Source organism: Pelmatolapia mariae, linkage group LG5 (assembly GCF_036321145.2).
Source record: "Pelmatolapia mariae isolate MD_Pm_ZW linkage group LG5, Pm_UMD_F_2, whole genome shotgun sequence".
Lineage (NCBI taxonomy): Eukaryota > Metazoa > Chordata > Actinopteri > Cichliformes > Cichlidae > Pelmatolapia > Pelmatolapia mariae.
Genome location: NC_086231.1, coordinates 34289168 through 34303407, shown reverse-complemented (window position 1 = coordinate 34303407; position 14240 = coordinate 34289168). Strand labels below are relative to the sequence as shown.

The following is a 14240-nucleotide window of genomic DNA, read 5'->3' as shown; positions in this document are numbered from 1 at the left end:
TATTCAACATTGCCATCAATACATTTTTCAAAAAATGTGCAAAATGGGTTTAAAAACATAAACAACTGTGGGATACAGTTTGTCCGTGACTTGAACCGGGAGAACAAATTGTGGCAGGATCAGTGTTGTGCCAAGGTAGGTATCCCCGACAAAACCCACTCCCCACACTTAGGGAGCATTCGCTGGGCACGTAGTGCGGATCTAGTTTACTCCACCTCCATTACAGACAATTGGGCGTGGAAGCAGTGAAAAGTGAGTGTCGTTACATTACCATTCAGTTTGAGGGTTACAACAAAAAATTATATATTTATTGTTCTCACGTGGTATTGGACAGGGTTATTTTAACAAACGAAGGACATTTCACCTGATAATTATTTTTATCCTCCTATAACTTTCCTGTATAAAGAGCTAAAACCTTAGTCGTTATAAGAAATGTTTGTGAACTAAAAATCAAGAATGTGGGATACTGTTTGTCCGTGATTTGGAGATCCCAGCGTGTGCTCCCGATGCAGGGGAAACGAATTCTGTCAGGGATCCCTACCTTGGCACGACAGCTGTCGTGGAGGTGAATCCAGAGGCAAGATGTGCTTCATCATATGTTCTAGTCTTTGGCTTGGAAGCATATTTGGCAATGCTTCAACCTCTGCTTTGCTTTGCATTTCCATTATGCTAGCAGTGTCCAAGCATTCTTCTTTTTTTTTTCATTCCGCGCCCCCCTGCAATGGCTCTCCGCCCCCCCCAGGGGCCGCGCCGCCCACTTTGGGAACCACTGGTCTATGGGATTGACTAGCTTCTGTCACAAGCCTCCAGTGGCTATTAGCGGAACTGCTGTTTTTAGCACTTCCACATTGCCTTCACTTTTTAGTCCCACAAGTTGCTGCTTAAGTATAGGCAGCTGAAGTTTCTGATATGGGTCAATGTCTACAACTGCTTTTATTTTTAAAGGTTACACTCCATAAAAACATATAAATAATACATATAGTACTAATGTTTCTGGACTGATATTGGCACACACACAGTCTTTGAGTTGCTTCCAATCAGACAACTAAACCAGTCTGCTGTAGCTAAATCAGAGTTGATGGTATCTTGAGGTAAGAGTAGTGTGAAGACAGTTCCATTTCCATGGCTAGAGATAGAAAATAAATTATTCAGGTGTGCCTTTGGCCTAATATGAGGCATGATGAAAGTAGATTTTAGATTAACAGTGTGCCGACACTACCCTTTTGCTCTGAAGCAGAGGTCCAGTGGGACATGTGGGACAAGCTTCAATCAGTGAAAACACACTGCCATCTGTTGGGCCAATCAGTTTTAGTGACTCCACACACACTCAGCAAGACACACACACACACACACACAGTGAAGCCTCACAACTCTGACTTAGTCATACCATTATTAAAACCTTGTAGCCATTTTCTCAGATGATATCAGTGACATCGGAGGGTCACCATGGTGAAATTAATCATCTTTGTAACAAGAAACAGGACACTTATGCTCCTTGTCACTTGTTTTTGCGGACATGCTCGCTGCACTGATATGTTGAAAACTGCTTTCGGCTTGGCTGTCTCATGAAGTTAATAAAACATGTGCAACTGTGTGATCTCGCACAGCCCCAAAGTGTCAGCAAAGAGGAGGGAGCAACATCATTTTAGGGACTTTATTTGCCAAAAATCTGGCAACAGGACTGACTGGCACCATGTCTTTTGAGTCAGGGCTGTTAGAATTTAGGATTTCATTCTAAACACAAACTCTTCATCAACTTTTAATTAAGCCTTAAAAGCATCAGTAATGTTCTTGTTACAGACAAAACAGACAAAACTTTAAAGTTGCCTAACGTAATTTGGTGCTTGTTTGCGTGCTCCCAAAAACACCCCTCACCAACAAAGCCCTCAGCTGTAAAGATGGCCAGTAAATATCTGGTCAAAAGGTTTTATCAGCAGATCCTTTAAGTCCTTCAAGTTGTGAGTTCCAGCCAGCACATATAAAACTTGTTCCCCTGAATCTACTAAAAGCCTGTCACATGGTTTCTGAGCATTTCTTGCCATTGGCATTTCAGTGATGCCAGTCAGTGACCCGGTCATTCATCCGTAACAGATTTTGCTTTTGTGGAAGTCGCTTAAGTCTTTACAACAACATATTCTGTTCCTACTTCCAACACTCTTACTATAAGAAGTGACTGTTCAGTGAGCACTTACAGTGTCTGCTGATTGGTGCTGGGCAGGTAGCATACCGTAATGCTGCAGCTGCTGGAAACAAGACTAGGGCTGACACAAACGATTATTTTGATAGTCGACTAGTTACCGATTATTTTGCGTTTAGTCGACTAATCAGATCATGCATCCATTGGACGTAAAACGCACAGCTTACTGCACTGCATAACTATCATTAGCTTACAGCTTGAAGTGTTTAGGGTATGTGCTAGCTAAAAATAAAGACAAGATGATAGTTTATTAAACTTTTAATGAAATTTGCAGATTGTCTCAGTGGAGTTTAATAAACTCAGCCGTCTGCTCCTTGTTATCTAAAATGTAACAGGACACTGGAGTAAATTCTCCACCATCTCACGATTTTGTTTAATCAGTTTTCTGTTTGACGTTTATTCAAGCCGTGTAAAAACTATATAACTTTAATCTCAGCCAAAACGATTTATTCAGGAACAAATAAAACACTTAGAAAAGCCAAACAATAACATTTTTAAGTTATTGTTTGGCTTTTCTCAGTGTTTTATTTGTTCCTGAATAAAGCTACTTATACATCATGTTTAACCTGAGTAGCGAAAAACTGTGTGTGTGTGTGTGTGTGTTTGTGTGTGTGTGTGTGTGTATGTGGAGGTGGGGGAGTTCGCTGTTCTCCTTGAACCCCCGGCTAGCTATCGAGCTGGGGGGTAACAGATGTCTCCGAAAACGTCGGAGCACTTTTCCAAATATGTGATGTCTTCATAAACCGAGCAGATATTTGAAGCTACATTCTCGCCTGAAAATATCTGAAAACTTTATTTTGTGACCCAGAAAGTGTAATATTAAAACTAAGTAGCTGCCGCCGTTGTTGAAAACTGGAATTGGCTGGGCCACGCTATGAATTCTGGGATAGATTGGGCCACGAAGGATACACCCGACCCATCCTTCAATTCTGGGGAAAAGGAGGAAGCATTTGTCAACTGCATTTGGAGGAGTCTTCAAATTTGGACAGCCTTTGTAGCGTCGCTGTAACGTAGTCGACCTACAAATGCGGCCTCCGAAGGATGCGGCCCCTGAATTTGGACACAGCTACGATACCGGACCCTGTTTCTTCTTCTTCGGCGTTTAACCGTGGGGGTGACTGTGGCTCAGGGGATTGGGAAGCTCATCTGTAACCGGAAGGTTGCTGGTTCGATCCCCCTGCTCTCCCGGTCCTGGTTGTTGTGTCCTTGGGCAAGACACTTTACCCTACCGCCTACTGGTGCTGGCCAGAGGGGCTGATGGCGCGATATGGCAGCCTCGCTTCTGTCAGTCTGCCCCAGGGCAGCTGTGGTTACAACTGTAGCTTGCCTCCACCAGTGTGTGAATGTGAGAGTGAATGAATAGTGGAATTGTAAAGCGCTCTGAGTGCCTAGAAAAGCGCTATATAAATGCAATCCATTATTATTATTATTATTATTAACGGCAGCTGGCATCCTTATACATGTATTGCTGCCATCTTCTGTTTCAGTCCATTATTACACTCTTAAATCCTACTGCTTATTCCTGCATCTTTCAGGATCTTACAAAGCTTCATACGGCACGTCGACTATTAAATTAGTCGTCTACGATTTTGATAGCTGACGTAATCATGACTAGTCGACTAATCATGGCAGCCCTAAACAAGACTCATAAAAGAATTTAGAATGAGCCAAACCATTTAAGTAGTTGGCTGCAAAACCCAAAAATTGAGCAGTCAATGGCCGTTTATCAATATGCGTACTTGTGCATACTTGCGTTCTCGTGTACTCGTGATACGTCATCAGTCGGAGACCAAGTACTGTTCCAATTCGAAGTACGCATCAAGCCGAGAACGCGAAAAAGTCCCGGATGTGTTCTCGATCCGCCCATTTTATCGAGCATGCATTGGTGTAGACTTGGGACAGCTATATATCCCAGAATGCATTTCGTCAACAGCGGACTCCCGGCACATCGCATCATCACGCACGCTGGTGTTCCGACTGTAGAAATCACGAGTCCGTGCTCGGGTACTTGAAAATTGAGAAACGGCCCACGAGTCCGTGCTCGCGTTCTCGGCGGGTACGTACTCCCGTGCGTTCTCGGCGAGTACGTACTCACCGAGCACGCCAGTACGTACTCGCGTACTTGGGCATTGATAAACGGCCAATCTCTCTGGTGTGAATGACACTTTTAACATTAAATAAAGTATTTTAATCTGTGTTTAAGGATGATTGGCGCTTTGTCAAGAGCTTTGCACATGATTAAGATAAACTTTCCCTGTCTCTAAATCTTTGAGACCCAGCTGAACTAAACTGATTCTATTAAAATTAAGACCTGAGGCAACAGTTTTACATCTTTAGGTAAATGCTGCTGACTGCCTGTGCTACCCCTCAGCCTTCAATGACTCAGATATTGATTTCAAAATCCAACTTCGCCTTGTTCTCAAGTTACCGCATTCACAAGATTTGCAGAAAACATAACCTCTGACTCTGAGGTCGTGGTCACTGAGATAAATCAAATCAAATCACTTTTATTGTCACATCACATGTGCAGGTACACTGGTACAGTACATGTGAGTGAAATTCTTGTGTGCGAGCTTCACAAGCAACAGAGTTGTGCAAAATACAATAATGTAAAACAAGCAAAATATAAAAATGGCTAATCTAAAAAGTAATAAATATATGTACAATATGTAAAGGTATATACATTACTGAATGTGTATACTAAATATGTTTTTCTACGTGTGTGTGTTTGAGTGTGTATATAGTATGTATATACATGTTTTACAAATGAAATAAAGTAAACAATAAAATAAGATATATAAAATATACAGAGGTTGGTATGTGCAAAACAGTGGTATTTATATACAGTATGGAGTGCATAATGTTGAAGTTCCAGTAGTGAGGGTGAGGTGTCTATGAAGTGTTCAGCAGTCTGATGGCCTGATGGAAAAAGCTGTCTCTCAGTCTGCTGGTACGGGACCGGATGCTGCAGAACCTCCTTCCTGATGGTAGTAGTCTGAACAGTTTATGGCTGGGGTGACTGGAGTCCTTGATGATCCTCCCCGCTTTCCTCAGGCACCGCTTCCTGTAGATGTCTTGGAGGGAGGGAAGCTCACCTCCAATTATCCGTTCAGCACACCGCACTACTCTCTGGAGAGCTTTGCGGTTGTGAGCGGTGCTGTTGCCGTACCAGGTGGTGATGCATCCAGTGAGGATGCTCTCAATGGCACAGCGATAGAAGGTCCTGAGGATGCGGGGGCTCATGCCGAATCTTTTCAGTCTCCTGAGAAAGAAGAGGCGCTGCTGCACCCTCTTCACTGTTTTGTTTATGTGTACTGACCACGTAAGATCCTCAGCCAGATGTACACCAAGGAAGCGGAAGCTGCTCACTCTCTCCACAGCGGCGCCGTTGATGGTGATGGGGGTGTGTACTCCTCTGCACCTCCGGAAGTCCACTATCAACTCCTTTGTCTTTGCGACGTTGAGGGTGAGATGGTTGTCTTGACACCAGTGGGTCAGGGCGCTGACCTCCTCCCTGTAGGCCGTCTCATCACCGTTGGTAATAAGACCCACCACTGTAGTGTCGTCCGCAAACTTCACAATGATGTTGGAGTTTCTAGTGGCCGTGCAGTCGTAGGTGTAGAGTGAGTACAGGAGAGGGCTCAGTACACACCCCTGTGGAGCACCAGTGTTCAGTGTGATGGGGGATGAGGTGGTGCTGCCCAGTCTGACCACTTGGCGTCTGTCAGACAGGAAGTTAAGGATCCAGCTGCAGAGGGAGCTGCTCAGTCCTAGATCCTGCAGTTTCCTGTCCAGCTTCGAGGGAACGATGGTGTTGAATGCTGAGCTGTAATCTACAAACAGCATTCTCACATACGTGTCTCTCTTCTCCAGGTGTGACAGGGCAGCATGGAGTGTCAGGGCTATGGCATCATCAGTGGACCTGTTGTGGCGGTATGCGAACTGTAGAGGGTCCAGTGAGTCGGGTAGTGCAGAGCAGATGAAGTCCCTGACCAGCTTCTCGAAGCATTTGCTCACGATGGGGGTCAGGGCTACGGGTCGCCAGTCGTTCAATGAGGAGATGGTGGAGGATTTGGGTACAGGGACGATGGTGGCCATTTTGAAGCAGGCTGGGTCTACAGACAGAGAGAGGGAAAGGTTGAAGATGTGTGTAAACACTCCAGCCAGCTGAGCCGCGCATGACTTGAGGACGCGGCCTGGAATCCCGTCCGGACCAGTAGCTTTGCGTGATTTCACCCTCCTGAAGCACATCCTCCTCAGACACAGTGTGCGCACTGACGTCATCCGCGGTGCGCACACTGTCCGGTCTCGTGGTGTTCGCTGTGTCGAATCTAGCGTAGAATACGTTTAGATCCTCACACAGAGAGGCCGTGGTCTGCGGTGTGCTGGTTTTCCCTCTAAAGTCTGTGATCGTGTTTAGTCCCTGCCACATACTCCGAGGGTTGTCAAAATGTTGCTCCACCTTGTCCCTGTACTCACGTTTGGCTGCTTTGATCGTCTTCCGGAGTTGGTAATGTGCGTGTTTGTAGTCCGATGTGTTCGGATAAGAACTCGTCCAAGGTTTGTGGTAGCTACACCTATGCTATTGATTTCAAAATTCTAGCTGACTTCCTTCTGGAGTTATCGCATTCACAAGATTTTCAGAAAACTTGAACTTAGACCTCTGACCTTTAGATCAAGGTCACTGAGCTTTGTCACCTCATTCTCAAGTTTTTGCAGTCGGAAACTTCAGTGTCCACACTGCCCCCACACTCGGACAGCAATATTCAGCCTTTTACAACTGAGGGGTAAAAAACTGTAGTTGACTGCTTACTAACAGAGCCAACAGATTTATTTCACGCCATCTCTTCCATCTTCTCACTTGGTGTTACACAACACATACTTGACATGTTGTATTGGCAACTTCATTGAGGGAAATGTGTGTGAAGCTGTAGTAACAGGCCTAAAGGCATTAATATATTAATTACAGATTTTATGAAACTACATTATGTCGCCAGGCTTTGCCAACTATTCTATATTGTGTTTTATTTATTGTGTCATTGTGTTTTCCAAACTGTGGTGCTTTCTAGAAGGTGTTAGTTTTAGTCGTTTTTATAGTATTGCTTGGCGAGCTATTTTTCCTGTTGTGTTACATTTACTTTTGTACGGTGTTGTATTTTGTATGCTGGGTCACCACACAAAAAATGACTTTGTCTGATGATATTAAAGTCACAGTAAAAGGGTCATGTGATCCTGGGTAGAGAAGCTTTGATTGGGCTCTGATCTAGATGTGAGGCAAGACAGCCGGAGGAGGGAGACAGTGACCGCAGAGATGGAACTGGCTCTTAGCTCCTAACTTTCCTTCACACCCAGAATATGCTCGTGCACACATGCTCATACACAAACACAGAGTTCATTATTGCCATGCATTCACTCCCATCCTTCCTGCTACTGCCTTGAAGTGATTAGCAAAACAATGACACAATCTGCAAAATGTTTTTCTCACAGAAAAGCTTGGGCTCAATAAACTGCCATATCATCTACTGCACTAAAGAACGTCATGATTGAGCTACCTCTTCACAGCCTCTTTCCCATCCTGCTTCGTGTTCTCCTGACTTCCAGCAGGGTACTGCAGTAACTGGAATTATGTGTTTGTGTGATGTTGTTGCTGTTGTGAGCCCTAGGCTTTTTGCTCTGATCAGGAAGGGGCCTCATGTCTGGGCCCTAATGCTTGCCTAGCAATATGACTTTAATGCATCGTGTCCCTAGTACCATATGGAATTTAGATAAACTGGACTAAGAGTTCCTTCTGATAAGACTAGTGTAAAAATAAACTATAGGAATAAGAATGGAAAAAAATAAGACATTAAGATTTTATTTCACGTTTTCTGTGTAGCTCTTGAATTGATATTGCAATCTTCTTTTGATGTTTGTTATTGTTTACTCTTGTTATTGTTTAATCAACTGACCAGAAGAAGACCTAGCCATGTCCCAGAAGGCATATTAATCATAAATTTCTCTTCCTGCTACATAATGGTAGGTTATTTCTGCACAAAGTAACGTTATTTCTGATTAGAATCAGTTGAGGAATCTCGGCACAAGACAGAAGGCCAAACAGGCCTTCCCGTGTGCATGGTTTGATTGTTCTCCTGTCATCCTGAATCACTTTGGAATGCTTCACACCCACATATCTATGTTTGCTGCTCTCAGTATCAGAACCAAATGATTATGTCATCCCCTGACACAATTCTGCCTTAAAGGAAAACCACTTTTCTACTCTAGCTGAGTATTCAAAGCCCTTTTTACTACAAGTACCGTTCAACTATAAGCACTTTTTTCTGTGTTTTTCCTATACCCAAGCAGCCTGTCTAACATTTGTGCACACACAGTGATCAGCACATTGGGGTTCAGTGTCTTGACCAAGGATATTTTGACATGCTGGAGCAGCTAGGAAGTGAACCACTGACCTGTGCTACCACCTGAGTCACAGCCACCTCCAATGCATTTATCTATTATTTGAATCTTTTATATTGTCATTAATTAATTTTTTATTTAGCCTAGAGTAAATCAAACATGCAGATTCATGCGCTGTGGTGACCCCTTGGTAAGCTGAAAGTAAGTGTAGGAAAACAGCCCTCGACTCCCTTAATGCATGGTGTCCATAAACGCTTTGCTAATGAGATGTGATCTCAATTGCTAGTTTCAAACCTGAAATACAATATAGGGTTAATTTTATTAAATAATGGTCCCTAATGAAGCCAAAAAGCACAATAAAGGAGGGCATGCTTTAAGGCAATCCTAACTTGTAAGTGAATAGTTGCATTCTTTAAGCATGCAAGTTTCTCTGTTTGTCAGCCAGATCCCCTGTTTGATTGTGGCGTAAGGTGACAGCTCAAATCTTCACAAAGTGATTCACTAAGCAATAAGTGACATCACGGTGGCTATGTCCATTTTTTATACAGTCTGTGAATGCACTGAGTGGTGGACAAAGTACTCAATTTTCAAACTCGAGATCAGCGTTCATATTGTATTTCAGGTTTGAAACTATCCAAAGACTCGTCTGTAGTTAGGTTTGCAGTTTAGCTGTATATATTCAAGACAAGATTGTACCTCCAAAGGCACCGAGTGCACACATCAGAACAAAAGCCCCTAAAATTGCTTGATTGCCTGCTTACTTCCACTCCTTCACTGAGTTTAAACACAGTGCTTACAATTTCAGGTTGCAGGACATTTTGACTTTAGTGTACCTCTTTTTCACACTGGACTTGGATAAAACTGGCTTTAAATATTTTGTTGCCTATAACTAAAGTGAGCTACAAAAAACAATGAAGCTGAATTCTTTTGATTTTTTAAAGACTTGTATTTCTCTGTATTTCTCTGTCTGGAACGACTCTTACTCTTGTTTTCTTAATTTGTGATCAAGTGTAATGTGTCATTTATTATGTAGCTGTCTCTCTCAATTGTTGTGTATCCTTTTTTGCACACAGGTCTCAGTCTCAGTGAGACTGAGATCTGTTTAAATAAAGAATTTAATAATAATAATAGCCCTTCCAGTTCTGCAGTTGTTGTTTCCTGATGATAAACAAAATCAGTGATGTACCCTATGAGAATGCTGTGGATTGTCTGTGTCTGTGGGTTTTAGTAGTGAATCAGGTGTACACCAGTGAAAACATGCTGTTACTGATCTGTCGCAATCCATCAAAGTGACAAACACACCCCGACCTATACCCCCACCTTTCTTTCTGACCGAGCAGACTGAAAACATTTCCAACCTGAATGGGACACATTTGCTAAAACTACACAGTTCACCAAGCGAGGCGTGGCTGTTGGACTTGCAGCAGTGTCTGCTATCTGAATGTCACTAAGTCTCCAGAGAGGGAAAGAAAAGGATCTTCGCTTTGAGCCATTGCTATTGTCATGACAACTGCTTTAAATGCCTCATCTGTGATTGATGTTTCACTGCTTCTTTCTACTTTGCCTCTTGTCATGTCAGAGAAGTTCAGTCATTCCTGCACATTGTGTATTCCTGTGAGAGATGTGCAGCCGAGCACAGCGGCATGCGATACATGCAAAGCATATTCAGCAGTTGTGTTATCAGCTGAGTGATAGTACAGCTTTTTATTTTGTTGTTAAGCAATTTACCTGTCTCCCCCTGCCTATTTCCAGCCTTCTGTGACTGTCTTCACTCCCCCCTTTCCCACTCTGTGATTGGGGCATATATCTTCCACAATGCTACACAAGTTCACTCTTGCTCTACTCTTTAATGGAAGGTGTCGCTCAGAAGCAGTCACCTTATTCCTGCTAAAACCAGCATTTCCTCACCTGCTTTCTTGAAAGCTTTTAACCCAGCGGTCCCCAACCTTTTTTGCGCCACGGACCGGTTTATGCCCGACAATATTTTCACGGACCGGCCTTTAAGGTGTCGCGGATAAATACAACAAAATAAAACTAGTACCGGTACCGGAAAAAAAGAAGATTTATTCATAACACACGTGAAAAGACCCAGGAAAACCGAGTTAACGATAAAAACGATAACCAAATAACGCTGAAAACCGATAAAAACCCTGAAAACCATACATTTCACACCTGAGCCTCAACTCTCGCGGCCCGGTACCAAACGACTCACGGACCGGTACCGGTCCGAGGCCCGGGGGTTGGGGACTGCTGTTTTAACCCGACTCGACGAGAAAAGGGGCAGCACACAAGAAAGGTGTGGAACCATTTCTACCCAGGCTTACTCTGTTGTGTCATTCTGATTCCTTTACCTTGATAATCTTTTGTTTAGCAGGTTACAAGATGTAACCAGCTGGTTGGATGGATTATACATAGGTAACTCTTTTTTTTTTCCAACCACTGCAGTCAGGGTTCAATCTCAAATTAAAGCATACCTGGCTCAGTTATGCATTTGTCAGATGCAACTTAAAACTGATGCATTTCAACTGGGAAATAAAACTTTGCTGCAGTCATCGGTGCTGGTTGTCTATGGCACTTGTGAAGAGTCAGTGGAAACATACATCTTTTGCATTTTTCGGAACACTGTTCCTTGACCTAGAGTTTCAAAATGCCATGTGAAGAAAACAAGTTCATAAAAACTTTGGAAAAGACAAAAACATTGCCAAGACAGTCCAAATGCGTTACACAGCCAGAAGGGAATTACTCAGTGTCTTTTGTAATGAATACTCCTGTGCATTCTATATTCAGTAAGATACCTATAAGAAAAAACAAAGGGACTGGAACAATAGTGTTAATCACCTACATCACTTCAATTTTATTTATATAGCGCAATCACATGACCCCGTATGAACAAGCACTTGGCGAAAGTGAGAATAAAAAACTCCCTATTAACAGGAAGAATCCTCCAGCAGAGCCAGGCTCAGGGAGAGGCGGGCGTTCTTTAGGACCTGTTGGGAGTGAGTTGAAAGAGTAGAGCAAAGACAGAAAAGAAGGCAACCTGTAGTAGCGAGAGGCATGTACTGTAATGAAAAAGTATTTCGTAGTATTTTTTTTTTTTTTTTTTTGCATAATTATTCTAACATTTTATTTTCAAAAATGATCAGGCAAAAGAGGATTTTTATAGAATACTGTTAAATGTTACTATATCATTAGAATCAGACTACTTTAATAATCCCTTAGGAAATTATGTCCATATGTTCGGACAAGATCGAGTGGGATCAAAACAATGAGTGGGTCATTTACATTTGAGAGAAGCAAATTGAGTCTACTAATAAATTAAATGCTATATTTAAGTTTAGTGAAATCTACAGAAGGTTTTCTAGTTTGTCCTTGATGCAGCCACATTAACTGAGATTAAGGTCTGTACTTGCACAGTCATTTCACTGTAACGGGACTCATCAGCTCTGAATCAGAAGTGTGGACCAACCCTCATATTGACCAGCAGGCCAATCCTCTGTCAGCACCTCAGTGACCTGATGTTAACTACATAGACAGGATCTAGTCCTTTAAACATTTCTAGTCTATTTGCATGAATATAAATTAAGTGGAGAATTTGTGGTGCGATGTGTAGCAGCAGTTATATCACCAGTCAGCTGTACGTGAGCCATCATCTCAACTGCTGCTGAGCTTGAATGAGTGGCACACTAATTCAGTGTGTGTGTGTGTGTGTGTGTGTGTGTGTGTGTGTGTGTGTGTAAGGAGTAGGTAGGAGATTTAACTGTGTGGTAGTCGCTGTGTACCTAAGCTTTCTGCTTTCCTGTTCCCCCCAGACCAGACACAGAGGTCCCCAGCTCCGTCATGATTCACAGACGCCACCATCACTCGTGAGTAATTATTTGAATGTTGTACATATGGGAATTTTATGTTCATGTGCTGAAGTGTTAAAGCTGTGAAGCAAAAAACATCCAATCAAGAGAAGGGAAAATGTGTGCTTGGAATGCTAAGTCCTAGCAATTGATCTAGTTTCTTATTTCTTCATATGAAGGAAGAAATAAGGAGGAAACACAGAGTGCACTTTTTACTGTATGTATACTGATCTGTGCATATGTTGTGTGTGCATGTTGTCAGCCCCAAAAACAACCAGCGCTGCTCCTGGAGGCTAAAAAGTGGCTTCAACATTTTTCTGCTGCACTACAGAAGTAAAGGTGGACTGTATTTACGTAGCGCTGATGATGTCACACCAGAAGAGCTATTTTTAGAAAATGGTCTGAGGAAAACTGGTGGGGGTTTTTTCTTCCTCTCCTTCTTCTTTCCTGCACATTTCCTGGAACATTATTACTATTCAGAGCCCTTCACATGTGCATGCTCTTCCCTCAGCGTGTTTAATCTCATTGTTTTGGTCAATTTAGAGAATCTATGAGCCACTAATTGCTTTCAGAAAGCAAAGTTTGTCAGGCAACACACACACACACACAGTCAACTTACTGTACGGAAGAATTTCCAGTGTGGTTTCATAATTACATGATACGTGTTGTTTATTATTTAAAGTGACCGACTGCATATTAGTCTCAGTGCTAGCAGCCAGCAGGCATGATGGGAGATGCGGTGGGGTGGTGTTGACCTCCTGTTATTCCCACTACCCATCTGCCTAGAAACCTCATCTGTTAGTCCCATGATCTTCATTAGGCGTTTTGTTTTCTCTGACATCCAGGGAGTCACATAAAAGTCATCATTTCTGCCTCACTAGTGCTGGATTGCATAAGAAAGAAGGAGCTTCCATCTGTTCCACCCAGGGCTGGCTTGCCTGCACTAAGCAGACTTTTCATCTTATTATCACACCAAAGCTGCCTCCCCCCTCCCACTAGATCAAGGCACAGCAGCAAAGCTGTTCGTCTGTGATGGATGATCATGTGACCTGACCGAGCTCAAGGTCACTAGATTTCCTGAAGTTCCCCAGCTAAACATACCCTTCACGTGTCCAGCTGAGAAACATGGGCTTTCTTGTCTGCTTTAGTGTTAGAGAATAAGTAAGCCTACTTCCATGACCTTACATGCACTAAGTAGATGCAGGTGTGAAAAAGCTGATGGCTCTATTATAATGAAGTCCATCTGTGTAATATACTGCTGCCCTGAATTACCTTAAAAATGGAAGACCACGCTGAGTGCTCAGCATATTCAACTTGAAGTATAATGATGGATGGGACATTAGAGTACCAAGCAGAAAGCACCAGGTGCTGAAAAATGAAGCTCATGGAGAAGTGCCAAAAACTGCAGAAATACTCCTGGCCACTTGAGGTTGACTCCAGTGAGCCACTCCTTATACTCTCCCAATGACCAACAACTATCAAATTTAAATGATAAACAAAGAATAGATTAGGTGGCTATGCCTAATCCATTATAGTAAATTCATGGTGTGACTATTTTTGACTGACAGATGGCCTGACATAGGCTGCTGTAGTCCTTGTTAGGCAAAGATACACAGTACTGTTGTGAAGCCTCGAACTGAGTATGATTTTACTTGGTGTTTTGAAGCTGGATGTGAAAACCAATGATTGGATTTGACTTTGAAACAGCAGTCATCTCATCCTCACTGGCTATCGATTTGTGAAGGATAATTAATATAATAGAGTAAGAAAGTGGATAATTGCCGACATTCTTACTTTATCAGTGA

At 42.7% G+C, this 14240-nt stretch overlaps 1 protein-coding gene across 3 annotated transcripts in view; it reads left to right on the top strand.

Annotated features, from left to right (window-relative positions):
* The window catches only part of iqsec1b (IQ motif and Sec7 domain ArfGEF 1b), a 241046-nt gene that overhangs the window by 130604 nt on the left and 96202 nt on the right, over positions 1–14240 (top strand). For all 3 annotated transcript variants that reach the window (XM_063474840.1, XM_063474839.1, XM_063474845.1), the window contains one exon: positions 12400–12453. In XM_063474840.1, the coding sequence (XP_063330910.1) occupies positions 12400–12453 (54 nt within the window). The remainder of the gene's footprint in view (positions 1–12399; positions 12454–14240) is intronic.